The sequence below is a fragment of the Macrobrachium rosenbergii genome, chromosome 31, assembly GCF_040412425.1.
Source record: "Macrobrachium rosenbergii isolate ZJJX-2024 chromosome 31, ASM4041242v1, whole genome shotgun sequence".
In the NCBI taxonomy this organism is placed as follows: domain Eukaryota; kingdom Metazoa; phylum Arthropoda; class Malacostraca; order Decapoda; family Palaemonidae; genus Macrobrachium; species Macrobrachium rosenbergii.
In genome coordinates, this window is record NC_089771.1 from 31,339,339 (window position 1) to 31,360,550 (window position 21,212).

At 35.0% G+C, this 21,212-nt stretch overlaps 1 protein-coding gene across 1 annotated transcript in view; it reads right to left on the minus strand.

Moving 5' to 3' along the window:
* Window positions 1-12,091: 12,091 nt before the first annotated feature.
* Window positions 12,092-21,212, minus strand: part of LOC136855511 (ras-GEF domain-containing family member 1B-like) — a 728,968-nt gene continuing 719,847 nt past the window's right edge. The window contains 7 exon segments of the mRNA XM_067132617.1: window positions 12,092-13,615; window positions 16,705-16,777; window positions 17,431-17,582; window positions 18,455-18,657; window positions 19,284-19,334; window positions 19,336-19,428; window positions 20,426-20,653. Coding sequence (XP_066988718.1) covers window positions 13,588-13,615; window positions 16,705-16,777; window positions 17,431-17,582; window positions 18,455-18,657; window positions 19,284-19,334; window positions 19,336-19,428; window positions 20,426-20,653 — 828 coding nt within the window. The 3' untranslated portion in view covers window positions 12,092-13,587.

The window sequence follows — 21,212 nt, forward strand, 5'->3', positions numbered from 1 at the left end:
CGATTGCGCCGAAGAAACTTCGGCGTATTTTTTACTTGTTTTATTCCTTTGTAAAAAGGAATATATCGTCATGGCGGAAACTCCGACTGAAAACTGGACTGAATGTTTGCTCGCTGGGATTCAATTTGACCTAATCACGGCTTTCCGAAAATTGTCCAGCGTTTATTTTGCTTACGATGGACTTCTATTCTCTCTCTCTCTCTCTCTCTCTCTCTCTTGTGTATGTGTGTCTGTGTGTATAAAATTATGTGTGTAGTAAATTTCGTGTTCAGGATTGGTGAAATGAATACGTAGAAATATCTGGTTTATGCGTTGTTAATTTTGTTATATTTTTTACATTTTCTCTATCATGAAGGCCTCTTTTACTTTCCCACTATCAATAAGGGGGCCATTTTTCTCATTCCTCTTTGAACTTCATTTCACGTAATGCTACAAAGTAAGGGCGTGAAATATGCTACTAAATAACGAAGATTCAAATACCAAAACTCTTATTCCCTCGTTGTTTTGAATATTGGTTCTTCAGCAGCTCAGCTGATTCACAATTTAAATTGCTGGACAGAAACATCTGCTGTTAAATTTCTCATCACTTATCTTGGTATTTATCTCTGATACAGTCGTTAAATTAGTTAAATATTCGTGAGATGTAAAACTTTTATTTATAATCATCCTTGGCACTTAGAGACTCCCAGACCATACCATCCACCACGTGATACTACACTAGATATTCACTTAATTCTAACAGTCTTGTCTTTTCTCATGCGAAGTTCAATACCACGCAGTTTTCTTGAAGTTTTATCTCTGCTGGGACGGAAGTGAATCACCGGAACTTCAGACGTTCAAACTTCGTGGAAGTGCTCGTCAGTTGAGGAAGTTGACAGGAGTTATGTTACTTCTTTGTTGTTGTTTATTTATTTAGTTTTTTTTTTTTTATTTCTCCTTCATCGTCGATGCCTTGCCTCTAACTTTCTTTTGTCGTACTGGGCTACTTTTTCTGCTGGGGTACAAAGCCGTGAAGCATTTTTTCCAAAGTTACATAAAAAAATGTAATTTCTGACTTGTCAGTACATAAAAAATGTAATTTATGACTTCTCTGTGCATAAAAAATTTAATTTCTGACTTGTCAGTACATACAAAATGTAATTTCTGACTTGTTAGTACATAAAAAAAGGTGATTTCTGAATTGTCAGTACATAAAAATGTAATTTCTGGCTAGTACATAAAAAATGTAATTTCTGACACGTCAGTACATAAAAAATGTAATTTCTGACTTGTCAGTACACAAAAAATGTAATTTCTGACATGTCAGTACATAAAAAAAAATGTGATTTCTGACTTGTCAGTAGCAGACTCAGGTTGCTCAGAGTTCTAGCCGATAATCAGCCATATCATTTATGCCACATATTGAAGGGAGTTTATCCCGAGTTGAAATTCCAAGTGCTTAAGAATGACGGTACTAAATATTATATTAATATTATCAAGGTGCTGTTGGCCACATAAATTTCGTAATTTACACAAATATGATCAAAGATAGCCTTTCCAGTCATGTTTATAATTACAGTCAAAGCTTCACTTCACTTGAGAAGGTCATTTGTGACTTGTAATCATAATAATAATAATTAAGGATTGTGCAGGAAAAATTCAAGGTCATTTTTTTTATTCCACTGTTAAAATTGTGTGTAGTGCTCACTTGGTGCCTAGTGTTCGCTATGTGCATTGTGCTCGCTCTGTGCGTTGCATTCTCGTGGTGTGCTCTGTTCGTTTTGCGTGTTTTGTTCAACATTATGAGTTGTGCATAAGGGAATGCGCTCTATGGATGATCCGGTATAAAGAAAGAACGAAAATCAAAATCAGTCGAGCTTGACCTTTTAAATAAAGTAAGGGAAATTTTTGCAAAGGCACTGGATAATGACTCTTCATCACTTTCAACTCCATATGATTTTAGAACTCATTAATGTTTTCCATATTGATCATTGACACGACAGTGGTGAAGGAGCTCAACTCAGGCTGCTGTTATAAATCTGTTTACTTGCAAGCGCAAGCAGAATGATTTGTATTTGCTAAAGTGGGGGATGCACTTTAATCATAAGTAGCCAATGCAACAAGGAAATGTTAGATAGCTCTGAAAGCCTCGTTTTTGCCGAGGGATTCTTTATTATTTCCTAGAGTAAATGGAAAAGCAATTGGTACATCCTTCGTCATTGATTATATTACTCTACATTATCATTTCATTTCATTCATTATCATTTTACTTTTAACTTTTACTTCCTAAGTATGGTGATTTGCAATAATCTGTGACTCATCAAAACTTAGATGGCCAGGAGAGAGATTCATCTTTCCTTTGAGATTAATTTAAAAAAATGGTATTGCTGATATGCTTCTCTCTTTTGTGGGCAGGCGTTTAGACCACAGAATATTATTCCGATCTGTTTTGTCGTCGGCACTGTTTGAAAGGTCAGTGGCCTGTCAGCGTTCTAGACTCTCTCTCTCTCTCTCTCTCTCTCTCTCTCTCTCTCTCTCTCTCTCTCTCTCTCTCTCTCTCTCTCCTAATGAAGTCACTGAATATCGTCATCATTGATTTAAGGCAATACAAATGATTGCATCCAGGCAGTCCAGTTATTCCATTAATTCCGTTTCCAGAATGTAAATCTATCACGGATTTCTCCATATAAGATTTTTTTCAACTATGCAGTCGGAATTTCAGCAAATCAAATGTTGATTTGTTTTAAACGAGGAACCTAAAAGAACAAAAACTTAGCTGTAAATATAAGTTTTTTTATGAATGTTTCTCTCGTTTATTCTGGCTTGCATGCAAAGTGAGTTCTCGCACCCGATATTCTAGTATTCAGTTACATTCGTGTTCGTTTTATTTCGGTATCTGTCAAATCGACATGCTGTCGGTGATGTGATATTAGTCTCACCTGAAATGTGAGTTTGTAGTGTTCATATAGGACATAATTCAGACACTTTGAATATGAAGTAATAATTCAACTCCCTTTACATACCTCCTTCAAGAAAAATATAGTTGCTTATTATATATATATATATATATATATATATATATATATATATATATATGTATATATATATATATATATATATATATATATATATATATATATATATTATATATATATATATATATATATATATATATATATATATATATATATATATATATATATATATATATATATATATGCCTGTATCTCCATTTTCTGATTCATGAAAATCACAGCATCTGGGAGTGAACTCAGAGAGAGAGAGAGAGAGAGAGAGAGAGAGAGAGAGAGAGAGAGAGAGAGAGAGAGAGAGAGAGAGAGAGTTAGTTTAGTGCATTCCCTATAAACGTTGTTACAAAGCATGCAAGGTAACTGCCCCTTAAGGGCGCATCAAAAGGACCGAAGCCTTTGATACCCAAGGTCGAGAACCTTTCAGGAGAAGGTTCTCCTTTCGCCCGATTTCGGTTCAGGATTACTGGCGACTTTTAGAGCGAAGCGAACAGGTTTTTCTCTCTCAAGGGAAAGTTCATAGGTTCTGCTGCGTCAAGGGAAAGTTCATAGGTTGTGAAGCTTTCGCGCGCCAAGCTTTTGTGTTTAAAAATTGTTGCTTTTTAGCTTCCGCGTGGTAATCTTATCATAGTCAAGGTTCCAAGCGATAAGCTGTAGTTGCTGATGAAGCTTTTGCGCAATAAACTAATCAAGCTTTTACGCAATAAGCTGCCAATGGTAATCAATCTTTTACGCAATAAGCTGTCGATGTAATTAGTCTTTTCATAGTATATACTTTCACAAATCTTTTAAACTTTCATCTATGAAGCTGCTACAAATTTTTATTAATCTTTGTTTTTACATTAAGCTGTCGCAGTTTTCAACCTGTTGTTAAGCTTTCGGCCACTGAGCTGTCCATCCTCCAAGCTTTCACTAACTAGACTGTCAGTATATCTTAAGTTTTTACCCACTGAGCCGTTGCCATGTTTTAATCCTTTGCATAGTGGACTGCTCATGACATTCAATAGCTCTCACCTCAAGCTGCCTAGTATTAACGCTGTTTCCAGTGATCCGTCATTATCTTGCTTCGCTTAGGCTTAAACACTCGGGGTTTAAGCTCTGAGATACAACGTCACTGTAACTTTTAATCCTTTAACTTGTAAACTGTCACTGACGGTTACAGGTATTATATATTTTCAGTTCATGTGCGAAGTCTGGTGGTTCCGTGATGATCTGATACTGTGTTTTGTTGTACAACTCAGTAGTGTTTGTTTTCACCAAATTAGTGAGTGAGTCGCTATTTTTGTAGGGTATACTTAAAGTTACAGCCAACCTTTCATACTTTTGTCAGGTTGTAATAAATTAGTTTGCCTAAGTAGAGGCCTGGAATTACTAGTTTGGGATATAAACACAATCGTATATCAGAACATGCAAAGAATATTTTTATCGATTACTTGTAATGTGTCTCGTTCTTTCTCTCTTTTCGTCTTGTTTTTCTTCTTCCCAAGTCCGGCGAATGGTAGTCTTAACATCAACATCAATCAGAGGATAATTTAGAAGAAAAAGTTATGTTTTGCAGAGAAAGTGACGCTACATCATCATCATGACGTCAGTCAGTACCAGTGTCGAGTTGGATGTCAAGTGGCTGTTATACCAAACCCCTTTTCTTCTTCTTCTTCTTCTTCTTCTTCTTCTTCTTCTTCTTCTTCTTCTTCTCCTCGCCGGAAGCTCTGCTCTTATCATAAAAACTCGACATTGCTCTTAGCGAATTACCATCCGCGAAGTTTTATGTACCATCTACATCGCATCTCTGTCAGTTCTGTTCGAGGACTTAAGATTGCGGAAGTCCTCGACCTTAAAGGGTCTTCCATGCCTGGAGACCTTGATCTGACTATTATCATACCATCTTCTGTTAAATACATATTTGCAATTACCCCTCTTACCATAAAACTAAATAAAAATCAAGATAGGTCCCTTGTGGTCTCCCTTAATCTGCCGCGTAATGAATTTCCTTTCCCTCAGGAATCAATCATATTCTTTGGAAGCTTGAATTTTAAGTCAGTGGCCCCTCTGGTGGGCTTGTTTCCTGTGCTCATCCTAAAGTATTGTTGCTGTACAGGTTAAGAGAGGCTGCCTTTTTTTTTCTGATTGTAGTTGGTAAGGCACCTACATTTACATGTTTATGGGTGTATACTTATTTATTTATCTAATTTGTTTATTTATTTGTTTATTTATCTGTATAGAATTATATTTTGTGGGAATAGATTTTCCAGTGAAAAGACGAAGTTAGTTCCATGTGAATGTTTCCTCATTTTGAATGGTAACTGTTATGATAATTCGTTACTCAGTATAATTATAATGAGTAGGATAACTAGTATGGAAAGCAGTGCAGTTCTGATAACGGACATAAACGTTTTTAAACGTTTAGAATACAGACATTGCTTTACAGAAGGAAACGTTTTTGAAATGTCTTTTTCACAGGTAAGCCACGAAGACATTTATGGCTTGTTTTTCACCGTGTAACGGCTAGGTTGAGAGCAGTACACAACAATATTTTCCCTAACTTTTCCCTCGGGACTACGACCCAGTATCCTGCTTACAAATGCAAACTAGGTTGTAAATATGACTTTTTACTAGAGTTTTTACTAGACTTTCTTTTCCTGGAAAAGACTTTATACGTTTTCAGATAAGAGGCGTTCGGTCCCTCTACTGAAGGATTGGATTCTGCGGGCTTATAGAACTGATACGTTTTAATGCTTTTCTTTAATTGGCATTTCAGTCCTTTAAGTAAATTAATATGTACATGCGTCGTAATCAATGTATAGCGAAACTTCAACATTATAATTTTTCCTTATAAAGTTTTCAGTAGTTTCCTAACACTGTTGTGTTCAGCCACGTTTTTGCTTTGACGTAAAAATGATTAGTAAATACTACGTCAGGGGACATTGACAATTGTCAAATTAACAGCCTTGCAGTTTTTTTACCAGTGTAGTTTTGGCTCGTTACCAAGAACCTTAAAAGTAGGATTACAATTTTGCTGTATTGTACTGAAATGTGAGTTTGTTTGGCTCTCACAATTTGCGGTGACATGAAAACAAATTATTTTTTACTTTTGTTACCCATTTCTTGTTTATATAGTTAGCGTTGCTGAGAACTTAAGCTGGGTGTGGAGAAGTCAATTTAGGTACGTAATTAATTATGGGAATATTGATTAACGTAGAATCTGAACGACTTTGTAAAATGGCGAGAACATTACAAAAAATGCTTAATGCTTAGTGCTTAATGTTGACTTGAGAATCTTTACCAGAAACTCTTATGATGAATCAGCTTTACATTTTTTTAATATAAGAGAAAGGATTGTCGAATAATAACTAAGTTGTTTCTATCCTAAATTTTTTTTTGGCTCATCACCAAAAAAAATTATCCTAATGTTAGGGATAGGAGTGGCATACTTTTTCTTTTTGCTTTTTTTTTTCTTTTCAAGAAATCTCAGTAAGTGAAGTTTTCTTTACAATGAGATCGAACTGAATAGGAAATAATCTTCTATAATAATAAAATCCGAGTGGATCTTTCCTGTTTGTCCGCCCCGGGTGGGGTAGGGGAGACATGACACATCCACCCTCCTCCTGCAAACCTGTTTGTCCGCCCCGGGTGGCTGCGGGGAAATATGGGATCGGGAGGGTAGGAGAGACACAACAGGCAGCGCCAGGTTCCAGCGCAGCGTAGCGCGCACGCCATCAAGCTGGTATTTTATAAATCATCTGCTATCAAGGAGACAGCTATTGGCTTAATGGAAAACTAGTGGGGAGTCTTGACAGTAATTGTTAGTGTTAAATAATTTAGTATCAGATGAATTAGCATAAAATAGCTGGCTTCAGTTGTGAGTTGCTCTTAAGTAAACTTGGCCAAATTTTTTTTCATATCCCATTTTTGGAACATATTTGTTCATGCACACCTTAATGCAAATGAGTCTGATATAGGAACAGATTGTTATAAGTAAATTTGGCCAAATTTTTGTTCATGTCCAGTTTTTGGAACATATTTGTTCATATACATAACTTCATGCAAATGAGTCTTTACTACGAGCGAAACCATTTATCAAATTGATATACAATGCATTGAACTGTATATCAATTGCATTGTAATTCAAATTGATATACAATGCAATCCTCAGAATTGTATTGTATATCAATTTGATATCGATTATTTACCTCTGATATAGGAACAGATTTCCTTGGCGATAATCTATATATCAAATTGATATACAATGCAATCCTCAGAATTGTATTGAATATCAATTTGATATAGATGAATCTTCCAAGTCACAAAGTCATGTAAAGTGTTCTCACAAAAGTGGACGATACGGGCAAATGAATGTTCATTAAAGACATAGGCCTAAAAGGAGGAAAAATATTGGAGTAATCCAAAGCAATTTAAATAATGATCGTTTTCGTCAAAGTTTCATCTACATAGGCGCAGCGTTTCCCGCTCATCTCTTAAAAAATTGGTGTCGTTTAACTTTATCCCTTGCAACAAATTTTTTTTAATGGAGTTTCTTTGATGCTTATATTTTTAACGTTGAAGGATCGGTTTTATTTTTTTTTAGGGAATTTTGGATCTTAAAGTGGGACACACGGTGAACTTTATAATATCTTTTCATAGGCTGATTTTTTCTCCTCGAGAAATTTTTAACAGAAAAAGGGTCATTAGAATTGTGCACACGCATTATATATATTATATATATATATATATATATATATATATATATATATATATATATATATATATATATATATATATACGTATAGTTGGGTATGTATTAATCCATAACTAACCAATAAGCTGTTTCCTGTAGATGGGGTTAAATAATAATAATAATATAATAATAATAATAATAATAACACATAATAATAATAATAATACGTGATTTTTCATACTTTCGGCAGATTCCTTGCGTGACCTGTTTTATGATTAACTTCCTCCATCCTGTCATTAACGTATAATTTACTCCGAGTTACCTATTAGAATTTACCGCTTTCATCCCCCTACAATTCAGTGTTCCGTGCTCCGTGTTCTTATTTACCGTTATAACTTTACTCTTGCAAATAATTACTTCCTGCTTAACCCTCTCACAAATATTTTTTGACCTTTAAGTAGTCTCTGCAACTTCTCACTAACACCAATTAAGTTCACACCCTCTTTTTTTTAGCTGATAGATTTACACGTACATGTGTCCTGTTTTTTATTTCTCTCGCTGATTTCCTTTTCTTGAAAGTAATATGGAGTTGTAGGGAATGTGATAATGTCTGGAGATTCACTTTTCTACCAGTCCAGTCACTATCATGCAAATACCATTACGCAAGCATCGTCCTAGAGACTTTCATTGCTTTGCGTTTTTGCTCTCAGACAACTGTTTCATGACAGTCGAAATCCATACAACATTTTGCTTGTCAGAATGGACACAGTTTTTTGTGTCGTGCCTTTCTCAATCAAAAGGTTTAGTGTATACTTTCCCTGGGCCTATTCGGTAATATTGTCTGAATTTTGTTACAATTTTCACCATTACCTTTCTCCTGTAAGAAAGGAGTACTAATTCCTTTCTGCATCGTTTAGGACCAATTCCCTAACCAGACGTAACAGACCATCCCTTTACGATATCGCTTCTATACACTATTACCGTGCTCGGAACATTCCCATTCTTCAACCTTTCGGTTGCTTTCCTAACATCAGCTTGGCTTTTCAATCCTACTCCAATCCTTTCTAATCCCTCCTCATTTAATTCCTTTCTTTTATCCCTACAATCAAGTTGTAATTCATCAAGACTCTCAGTCATTTGGCATTACGGAATTCTCATTAGGCAGAATTTTCTGTTCTGAAGTCCATCAACTTATTTGACCTCCCTCCAGCGCAGTTTTATTTTTTTGCTCTAAATCCCCCACCAACCATTTCATCAGCTAACCGGTTTCACTGTTTTCCCTCTTACTGTACAGCATTTCCGGTTTCTTCACATCTAGGTCTTTTACATGATTCTCTCACGCCGGTGCACTGTAGGCATTGCTTAAGGTTCTTTGCAGTGTCCCTTCGGCTCCTAGCTGCAACCCCTTTTCATTCCTTTTAGTGTACCTCCTTTCATATTCTCTTGCTTCTATCTTACTTTCCACCCTCTGGTAACAATTTTCATAGTGCAACTGCGAGGTTTTCCTCCTGTTACGCCTTTGTCACATGGTCTCATTTTCCTTTCCAGCGCTGAATGACTTCGTAGGTCCCAGCGCTTGTTCTTCGGCCTAAATTGTATATTTTGTTCTGTTCCGTATTCTTTACTTGATTCTCTCTCATGCCCACCAACCGAACATGAACAGTCTTGAATACATTCACAGAATCTCTCATTTATCTAACCCAAGACGTATTTAATTCATTCAATTTCCTCCGTCCCATGCGCCTGGTACCATCAAATACTCTCGCATGCTCTGCTGAGCTCAGGGAAACTCCCCGTTTACTCGTTCCACTTTAAGATATCGAACCCAAACCCCGTTTTCTGTTTATTTGTTCTATGTAGGCTATTCATCCTTTTTCCCATGAGGAAACAGTCAGGGAAGAATATAGAATTTAGTCCTAAGGCCAGGCTGGGATCTACGAGGTCATTCAGCGCTGAAACTGATATTGACAGTAAGAAGGTTTGAAAGGTGTAACAGGAGGAAAATCTTGCAGTTGCACTATGCATCGATTGTTGGGAGAGGTTGGAAAGTAAGATGGAAGAAAGAAAATAAGATCAGAGGTACAGTAAAAGGAATGAAAGGGGTTGCAGCTAGGGGCCGAAGGGACGCTGCAAAGAACCTCAAGTAAATGCCTACAGTGCACCTGCATGAGGTGCAATGACAGCGCTACCCCTCTACGGGGAAGTAACAGTCAGAAGTTAGAACCCATTCACTGCAATAAGCATTACGATTCCAGAAGGTCGGGTGTGGCTCAGGCTAATACTCTTCTCGCCATTACATGCAAAAATCTTTTCCTTATTATTGGGTTGGACCTGTTGTATGTAACAGAAGGTTCTAGCTCCACAAAGTACTTAATGCTGTGGTAGTGGTGCTTGTTTTGCATGAAGATTTTTTTGTTTTTTTTATATTCTCAAGTTGTAATGAAATCATTTGCTTTTCTTTCTGAAATCGTACTAAATAAACTGGATGTCCCCATTATCATTGACAGTTTGAGTTTTTTTATTGTAATGAAATCATTTACTCTTCTTTTCTGAAATCGCAGTAATGAAATCATTTACTTTTCTTTTCTGAAATCGTACTTCATAAACTGGATGTCTTCATTATCACTGTAACATACGTTCAAACGTATGTTACAGGATAACACACAACAAACTAAATTGTAGTCGTTATATAGACCATTTGATAATCTTTGCACTCAATATATACCCTCGTTACAAGTAAAGGACAGTAAAATACAATTATTGGAAAAATGTCTGTATTTCATATATACAAGGTGCAGATTAAGTTACTACAAATAGCTGCAATATTTATTAATTCAAATGACATGTGATAGACAGAGGATTATTCATTAAAAACTCATGATACTCTCGGAACATGGTTTAGCGTACTTTTGCTTGCGAGTTCTCCTTTCAAGATAGAGATCCGTTTTCTCAATTATGCATTATGCACGAACACCACTCTATAATAAAAAAAAAATTGAAATTAAATCAAACAAAAAAATAAAGTTTAGGTTCCGTTTTCTCTATTATGCACGAACACCATTCGAAAAAAAACAATAATAAATCCGTTCTGTCCCTATAGAAAAATGTAGTTTTTCAGTGGAAAGGAATTCCCAATTATGCACGAACACCATTCGAAAAAAAAAATAATCAGTTCTATCCCTATCAAAAAAAAATATAGCTTTTCAGTGGAAAGGAATTCTCAATTATGCACGAACACCATTCGACAAAAAAAAAATAATAATAATAATAAACCAGTTCTATCTCTACCAAAAAAAAAAAAAAAATTACAGCTTTTCAGTGGAAAGGAAAAAAAAAAAGAAGAGGGGCGGTGTTTTTTGTTTTGTTTTATGTTTTCTGTACAGCCGAGCCATATTCCAAAATAATTATACACGCGCGTTTCTTTATACTAACGTAGTGTTTGAGTGCAGCTTCGCGTAATAATGCAATTCCTTTTTTTTTGTTTTATACACCATTGATTATGCTACGCCATTGAGTGCTGGCAAACACGCTCTCACACACACACCACCTCACGCTTTTATGCCGTTTTCAGGCCCGTGACAGACAACAGACACAGACAGACAAAGAAGAGCGCATAGAAACAATGCATCGGTAAGGTGAAAAATACAAGCTTGATTCAAAATACACTGTACAAAAAAAAAATTCAAAATCGTTTTGTTTTACTAAAAAAAAATTCAAAATCGTTATGTTATACTAAAAAAAAATTCAAAATCGTTTTTTTATATCATACTAAAAAAAATTCAATTCATACTAAAAAAATTCAAAATAAAATCGTTTTGTTTTACTAAAAAAAATTCAAAATCGTTATGTTATACTAAAAAAAAATTCAAAATCGTTTTTTTATATCATACTAAAAAAAATTCAAAATAGTTTTTATATCATACTAAAAAAAATTCAAAATCGTTTTTTTTAAACAAAATAGTTTTTATATCATAAAAAAAATTCAAAATCGTTTTGTAATATACCAAAAAAATTCAGTGATATTTTGAAAATCTTTTTAATAAAAAAATTCAAAATCGTTTTTATACTAAAAAATAAATGTCAAAAATCGTTTTTTTATATAGTAAATAAAAAAAATTTCAAAATCGTTTTGTTATATAGTAACATGTCAGTGAATTTTGAGAAAAGTAAGTTCATTTACGTAAATGCAGTGAATCCAAGAGGCATTTAGCGCTATCAAAGGAATTAGGAAAAAAATGTTGTGTTTTAAAACCACCACGCATTATGTAGTTTTAAATGCAATTCTGTAATGATATAGCTGAAAAATTAATCTGCACTACATTATAGATAATTATTTTATGTAAAACGTGGCGGCGTAAGCTAGAAAAATTTTAGTATTATAAAACTTACAAGAAAAAAAAATCAGATCTTTAGCTTCCTCCATGATAGATTTTATTTTATACAGGAAACAATTTACAAATAGAATATTTTTAGAATATATACAATGATAAGTCTGAGAAGAAGAAGAAGAAGAAGAATCATCCATTCGCAAACTCACCGGGCAGAATATATATATACATATTGAAAATATATTTATGAAGCTCAGCATTCATATATTCCATTTTAAAACTTCTTTCTCTTTTCCAGAATGAATTTGCCAATGGGAAAAAGGGAAATCAGGAAGAAAATCTTTGGTCTTGAAGTTTGTACGCACTCTTTTAAGATGCGTTCGCGAACTCTTTTACACACAGGAAACTTGCACGTGCTAACACAATTTATTTTGAAAAGACAGTTTTTTGAAAAATTGTCAAAATAAGTGTGGGATTCCTTGCGGAATATATATATAACTTGCATCAATGTATTTATATTATAATCTTTAATAGAAATCATTAATTCAGGATTAAAAAAATTAAACATTCATACAACCCAGCCGCATAAAATGTGATAACTAATTGTTTTTACAGTATGGTACAATTTACTTCGTACGTATGCTACACAATGAAAAGCAATACAGTTATTACAATCGATAAACTCTTGAAATAAAACTTAAGCCCTTCCCCACAATAGAGGCGGGGGAATATAAACATCCTAATTACCATATCAATTGGAATGTAATCAACACCACTTCTTTAGTGTTACTAACTTCCCCAACTAATATTATTAGTTAACTCTGAATCTGTGACCTTTTTGGTAAAAGAAAAAATTATATATGTACACTCTTAACAGTAAAAATCAACAAAACCACTTTAGACTAGTTAAAATTATACACGGAAAATATACAATTTACATTAATAACCATCTTTTTAATTAGAAAATGTTCAACTGTCCCATACACAGAAAAATATAAACCTTGCAAGGAAAGAGGGGATAGAGAGAGAGAATTCAACTAAAATTATCTTAAAAATCATAAATAATTTGTTACTCTGTTGCACAAACTCATATATTACCACCAAACGCTCTCGTGCACACACACCTGACTACACCCCCCCTGTGGGGATGGAACCCCCCCTGTGAGGGGTGAAAATGCACGTCGAAGCAATATACAAATATCGTCTTTTATATACATTATACTCTCACTGCCAAGTATTTTTTTAATACACACATCAAAAGTTTTTTGTTTGCTAATCCATTTTTTATTTATGCACCATATTTATACTTCTTTCAGTGGACCAAGAATTCTCAAAGTTCGGAAAACTTCCACAATTCAATATCCTTTGTGATGTCCTTCCACGTGATGATTGTAAACATAAAGCAATTATGGATAGTCCAAGCACTGTTTTATCCAGTTGCTTTTTTAGGAAAGTTCCAATTGCGCACTCATCATCCGCACTCGAGTTGGCAGCACATATACGCAAGAAACATACTGCTCCGACTTCCAAGGGAACTTCCACATACATTAGCATATTAAGTACAGCCATGAGGTTTTTAAGCAGTTTGTTGTTGTGTGTCGGCTCTGTAAATGTAGAGAGAGAAAATTGTTAAAATTATCAAATAGGAAAGTTTATTTAATTCTACTATATATGTTATATCTATTTCTCGATAAATAAACTGCCTGTCCAAAGCAATAAAGAATTAGCCAAGAATGTTGAATTGTTTTATCTATTTACTGCCTTTCCAAAGCAACTGTTGAAAAGTTGCCAGTACCAAAAATGTCACAGACAAATGAATTGTTATATCTTCATTTCAAAGCAACTATTAGAAGAAGTTGGAAAAAGTTAGCCAGTTGCCAAAAATTTCATGACAAATGAAATGTTACCATTCTCACTATGCCACCTACAGTAGCAATACTCAAACACAGGATGATGAGAAAGTAGAATTCGACATAAAAGCTAAGTGAAGGACTACAATATTGTCACCTGAAATAGAAGCAGATCTCTCTTGCCTAATTTTAAACAGATGATGTCCTGTGGAAAAGTTTACCCCGTGGGGCTTTTTTTTCCTTTTGTACCTACACTCCAGGATGATGTGTCTTCCCTGCCTTTCATAGATGTGCACCAAAGAAAATATACAATATTCTTGCTCATGACCAATGTGGTTTCAGTTAATTTGAAGAGGACATGCATATGGAATATGCATCAAACTCACAATACAACTTGCAGCAGTTAATATCAGACCTTCTCTGCAAAACACTAGTCGATGTGCCTTGTACGCCTGTGGTCTGCAGTCCTAAGAATCTTGTCAAGTGTGAGACAGGAAGTGTCCTTCTGTCAACAATTTGGAGAGGTAGACTCATTTGCCAAACTTCAAGGACAATATGTTTATTAGTCCCTTTATCTGTAGTAGCAGTTCTTAAACATCAAAGGAAGTATATGGAATCCATCAATGCAGCCGGTTTGGAGAGAATAATTCTGTCCCTGTCTCACTTTCTGCACTGCCTGTGCAGATGGTATTCCAGGATGGCGTGAGTAGTACTGCAAGGACAATTGGCCATTTTATAACCTCTGGAAACATATTCCATGTTCCAGTTTGTTGTTCCGTGGCAGAGAGTTCTTGCTCAATTCTACCATAAATGCAAGCATGTGGAATATTCCCACTTCTTTAACTCATCAACTGAGGCATCTGGGGCAGAGCACAAATGAGCAAACTCATCAACTGAGGCATCTGGGGCAGAGCACAAATGAGCAATTAAGTGATCAGAAATCTGTTTATGACTGTGGCATTCAACCAGTCACCCTGATGATCATGGTACTTGTAATTAGTTGGAATACTCTGGAATAATGGCATCTCAGCTTCTGCTCGGGATAACGGTTGCCAGTGAAGGACTTTCGTTATTTATTTATATCCTTCAGATGTGGTAGCAAACATCTGTCTTACAGGTCTTTTTTCTTCTGGTAGATGCAGCCTGGCTATCATGCACTTTTCTCCCCTATAATATAATCGGCTTAGTTCCCTTAGAGCTCTTCCTTTCAGGTTGCAAGAACCAGTGATGCCATTTCTATAGGGCAAGGGGGAAAGAGGTATACATATGAAATAAGGCCCTGCTTCTTCACATATTTGTGCTATGAGATCCAAGGTCATAAAGGTGCCAGGCATAATCATTTTTGTGTATCTGGTACAATCCATATACACACACAAATGACAGAGTTCCTTCTTATTGTTTGATGGTGATCTAATGCTCCCTAGTGAGTGGTTAAAATAGTTACTGGTATTTAGCTATGTGACAGGTCTGGTAATGGGTTGGTTCTTGTATTCACCAATTCTGTGGTTATAACCAGCATTATTGGTCCTCCAGTTGGGACATCAGATCATGCAGTTCCTTTGTGATTTGAACTCTCAAACGGACAGGATTGTAAATGTTAAGAGATCCTTTGCATTGCAGTTCTATAAAGGAAGTTGAGTCAGTTGTTCCTTTTAAGTGAGTTATGTCAACATTACGACAGAAAAATTCACTTTGAGCTGTTGAATGATTGTACTCCAGACAGTGCCAGGTTTAATTTATAACTGATGTGCTTACTTAGATAAAAAGGAGGCTTATCAACTTTAAAAAGGGTGGCTGTAGTTCCAACTTCATGCATCACCTGAAAATAATTTGTTGCTGCACCCACTTTTTAGCCTTGACTTGAACCTCCATTACGACTTCCTTTCTCCAATCTTGCTATCCAACCACTGTAACTATTATTCTTAGCACAACTGTCGGGCTTCCTGCCAGATCCACCTTCAGATCCCTTTTATTTCATCTCCATCACGAGTCCAAGCATTCCAACTCTCTCTTTTCACCGTCTTGAATGCTGAATGGCCGAAATGTCCCAGGGCTTGACAACCTAATTTTCATAAAATCAAGACCAACCCTCTTTGGTTGTATGCACTCCATTCATATCACTGCTCCTTCCAATTAAAATCTTCAGTGCATAACTGAATTACACGTGATCTCGGCTGTTCAGTATGCTTCTCCTCTTATCCGATTTGTGTACACAATTGAAATAAAGTATTACAGTGTTGCATATTTACACTCCTAAATATGTAACTGTTGAAGACCTCTCTTCTCTCTCTTTGACCTCTGACTTCTTCTCTCTCTTGACTTTCTTTGCTCTCTCTCTCTCTCTCTCTCTCTCTCTCTCTCTCTCTCTCTCTCTCTGTACTGGGCTTTTGGATCACCATTTTAGCTTCAGGTTTAACGACTTTTTTCATGCAGCCTTTGTAAGAGTTGTTGACGCAATATTCTTGACACTTTTACTTTCGATTGCAGGATCCTTGACAACACTGCAGCGTGATCTCGTCTCAGGAAGACCGGGTGATTTCCACTGTTGCAGGTATTCAATGACGACGACAGTCATCGAGGAAAGAGGTCATTTTACACTGTTGAAATTAACAAGCAATAAAAAAAAAAAAAAAATAGGTAAACGAAACAGTCGAAAATCTTAAGTGGACATGTAACTTTACCATACAAATATTACTGTTAAATATAAGGGAAAAATAAAACTTTTATGGCGGAAAAATGTAAGAAAATAAAAATCCTTTCTCCTACAAAGCGTTCTTATTCCTAAAACCAACCCACTCCCCCTTACATGAAAACCAACTGCATAAAACGTATTAATCACTTACTTCAATGTCTTATATCTCTCCTTCTCGTAGCTGTTTTCAGGTCCTTCACACTCGAATGATGCTAGCGCCAGTCCTGTAAATGAATGAGATGTTACTAAAAGGAATCTGCTGGACTTTCGTATACATATTGACCCATTTATCACAAATTGTCTTACACAGTCATTTAGATGAAAGACTATAACATATAAGTAGAGACTAGGTATTAGAACATGTCATAAAGAAGTGGCCATTAATCAGAGTTTTTCTACACAGTCATTTAGATGAAAGACTAATAGCATATAAATAGAGACTAGGTATTAGAACATGTCATAAAGAAGTGGAGATTTAAAACATATAAATTAAAAACATAAATAGTGACAGAGACTAGGTATTAGAACATGTCATAAAGAAGTGGGCATTTAAACATATAAATTAAAAACATATAAATAGAAACATAGAGACTAGGTATTAGAACATGTCAGAAAGAGGTGGGCATTTAAAACATATAAATTAAAAACTCTCTATAGAGACTAGTTATTAAAATATGTCATAAAGAAGTGGGCATTTAAAACATATAAATTAAAAACATACAAATAGAGACATAGAGACCAGGTATTAGAACATGTCATAAAGAGGTGGGCATTTAAAACACATATATTAAAAAAACATATAGAGACACAAAGAGACTAGGTATCAAAACATGTTACAATGCAGTGTAAAAGATAAAATAACTTAAAGCTTATATACCTGTTTCTGTAAGGACGTTCGTGGTCTGCATGTAATGAATAACATCTGGGACCTTCTCAAAAGGACACGTTACTTGTTTCCACGCCATGAACTCAGTCACTTGCTTGGCTAATTGCCAGAACTTGTCGAAATTGATGTGGCCATTGGGTAGTCTGTAAGAGTTGAAAGTTGAAAAAAAAAAAATTAAGAAAGCGTTCCTTGTAAGAAATTGAAACCCTTACAAATATATATACAAAAAATACATCATGTTTTTCTACTACTGAACTCTCCATTGTTAATTTGATGTCCTTCTGTCCTTTTTCGTTTCGCCTTCAACTCGAAGCCCTCATTCTCTTGACAAACACTCAAATCCAATTGTCATCATTATTTCGTAACTCCATTACGCTTGAGTAGCGCATCACTTAACCCGATTATCCATCATCCACATTCTTTTTCAATCCTCCAAACCACATTTAAAATGCTTTTCCCCCTCTTTACATCCCAAAAGGTTAAAGGGTCTCAATCCATTTCTTAACCAAAATCTTTAATGACATCCTTACTTATAAACTGCTTCTGGAAATTATTTTGCAACATTGATAATTTCTGTTGTTTTAATCATGTCAAAAACCATCATCCAGAATTTGAAGAATTAAAGAATTGCAATGTCAAATAATTCATTACTTAAGGGTCTTTGCAAGGTCCCTTCGGCCCCTAGCTGCAACCTCTTTCATTCCTTTTACTGTACCTCCATTCATATTCTCCTTCTTCCATCTTGCTGTTCACACTATCCTAACAGTTGTTTCATAGTGTAACTGCCAGGTTTTCCTCCTGTTACACCTTTCTGCTCACAACTTCTCTTTCAGCACTAAATGACCTCATAGGTCCCAGAGATAGGCCTTTGGCCTAACTTCTATATTCTATTCTATTCCATCTTATTTTTATGATCGTTAAACTTTGATTAAAATGTCCAAAACCACCGCGAATTTATAGAATTAAAGAAGTGAAATGTCAAAGATTCTTTAAAGTAGCGAAGGCGTTTCCTCACCTGCTAGCACAGCCCTCATTGAGGAAGTAGAGGTCCTTGACAAGGAGACTGAAGAAGGGAATGACTATCTTCTGCCTGTCGTCCACCGCTCCAGCCGATCGCCACATGGCTGCTTTTAATGTGGATCGGTAGCTGCTGAAATTGCTGGATGGATCCATCTGGTGTTCCAGGACAGAGAACTTCGCGCTCTGAACTTTACTCCACTGCAAAAGGAGGAAATAATATAATGATGAATTTCACACGATTCTGTAAGGTACTGAATGTGTTTGCCTGAAAATTTACTCAAAGTTGCATAAAAAATAATGAATTTTACACAGTTCATGACGTAAAGTACTGAATGTGTTTAAAGAAAATATACCCACAAAATCAAAATAAAAAATACTAGCTCTTCAAATGTATCCACAAAATCAACTTAGAAAATACTAGCTCTTCAAATGTACCCACAAAATCAAAATAAAAAATACTAGCTCTTCAAATGTACTCACAAAATCAACTTAAAAAATACTAGCTCTTCAAATTAACCTACAGGGCAACATTTGAAATATCACAACTTCTTAATCATCATTCACTAAGCTGCAATATTCCCTTACACATCCATGTTTACATCTACAACCTTTGTTACATCATTAACAATATCTTTAACCAAAATTCAACTTAAAAAATATATTGATAGTTCGAGTCATGGGGATGTTTCTAACCATATACTGTTTATAAGTCATAAAAAAACGTACTGTGGTCAGTGATCCTGAAATACAACTTTACATCATTACTAGTATACGACAGAGCTCTAATATATTTGGGCTCCAGTCCTCACTGGTGTGGTACTTACAGTCTTTTTAAGTCTCGAGACGATGGACATATTCAACCCAGCAATGATGCCCCATGAGGGAATTGAAATTGCCGATGTTGAAACACTCGCGAGCTACTTCGATCCACCACTCGATCACTCTCACTCGCTGCTTCTTCTTGACGTGCTGTTGGTGAGAGAGAGAGAATGATTAAAGTGATCAAGGACAAAATTATTGAAGTTATCAGAGAGAGAGAGAGAGATGACTGAAAAGATCATCAAAATTATTAAAATTATCAGAGAGGGAGAGAGATGACTGAAATGATCAGGAACAAAATTATTAAAATTATCACAGAGAGGGAATGATTGAAATGATCAAGGACAAAATTATTTAAATTATCACAGAGATAATTGAAAAGATCATCAAAATTATTAAAATTATCAGAGAGGGAGAGAGATGACTGAAATGATCAAGGACAAAATTATTAAAATTATCACAGAGAGAGGGAATGATTGAAATGATCATGGGCAAAATTATTAAAATTATCAGAGAGAGAGGGAATGATTGAAATGATCAAGGACAAAATTATTAAAATTATCAGAGAGAGAGAGATGACTGAAATGATCAAGGTCAAAATTATTAAAATTATCAGAGAGGGAGAGAGATGATTGAAATGATCAAGGATAGAATTAAAATTATCAGAGGGAGAAAAGATTAAAATTATCATGGACAAAATTACTGAAATCAAAGATAAAAATAAGGCTTCTATAAATACAGAAAATGGATCGTTTCCCTTCGTTGTTCCTTTTCAAGTGGTACGTTTACGACAATGTTTACATATTACAAAAATTGTTGTTTAAAAACATCAATTGCAGCTGAAGTTGAATTTACAATTTACAGCCTTTTCATGAATGATTTATAATAATTAACACAAACACCGATGGAAAATGAACTTTCTTTAAAAACAGTTACGTCTGGAAAATCAGCTGTTTAAAAACAATTACGTACAAAGTTGAATTTACAATTTACAGCCATCTCATTGACGTTTTTATCCTAATTCTTAACAACCCAACACAAGCATCTCCAGAACGCCTAGATAAAAACTTAATCTGTTATCAAATTACGGCCCCGTAATGAAGTCCAGATTAAATTACGTCCATCGCTCATAATAATGAGAACTTACAGTGCACGCGTGTGTTGCCACGAGGTACGATAACCTGTTGAACCACTGGATGTAGCTCTCGAGGTTGTTCGTCTTCTTGAGGTCCTTGTAGCAGGCGTCGAGGTTGTCCTTGGCGAAGGCCTGCACGAATTCCTCGGGGCCAATGTAGGACAGTTTCTCGAGCTCTATGTGCGTCAACTGCTGCGCCATCACCAGGGGGCTTTGGCATACCTCGGTGATGTCAGTTGGCTGGAGAGAGAGAGAGATTATACGTTGTTATAAGGAAGAAGGTGAAGGGGAAAAAAACCAGGATTGAAGAAAAAACACGGTTGGAGAAAAAACACTAAGAAAAAATACGATTGAAGACAAAAACATGACTGAAGAATAAAAATAAACACGATTGAAGAAAAAGAATTGTATTTCGTGCAAAAAAACACGAGGTTGTTAAAAAACACGAAGAAAAAATACGCATTATTCAAAACATGACTGAAGAATAAAACACGATTGAAGATATATAATATATATATATATATATATATAGATATAATATATATATATATTAAACGTCGTATATTATATATATTATATTATTCAACAATATTATATATATATATATATGATATATTATATATATATATATATATATATATATATATATATATATATATATATATATATATATATATATATATTAGGTCTCACTGGAACAAATACAGAACACAATCCGTGAAATAAATTCCTTTTTCTCTTCCCCACTCAAAAAAAAAAATATATTTTCTATTCTTCATATCGAGACGACAGGTTAACA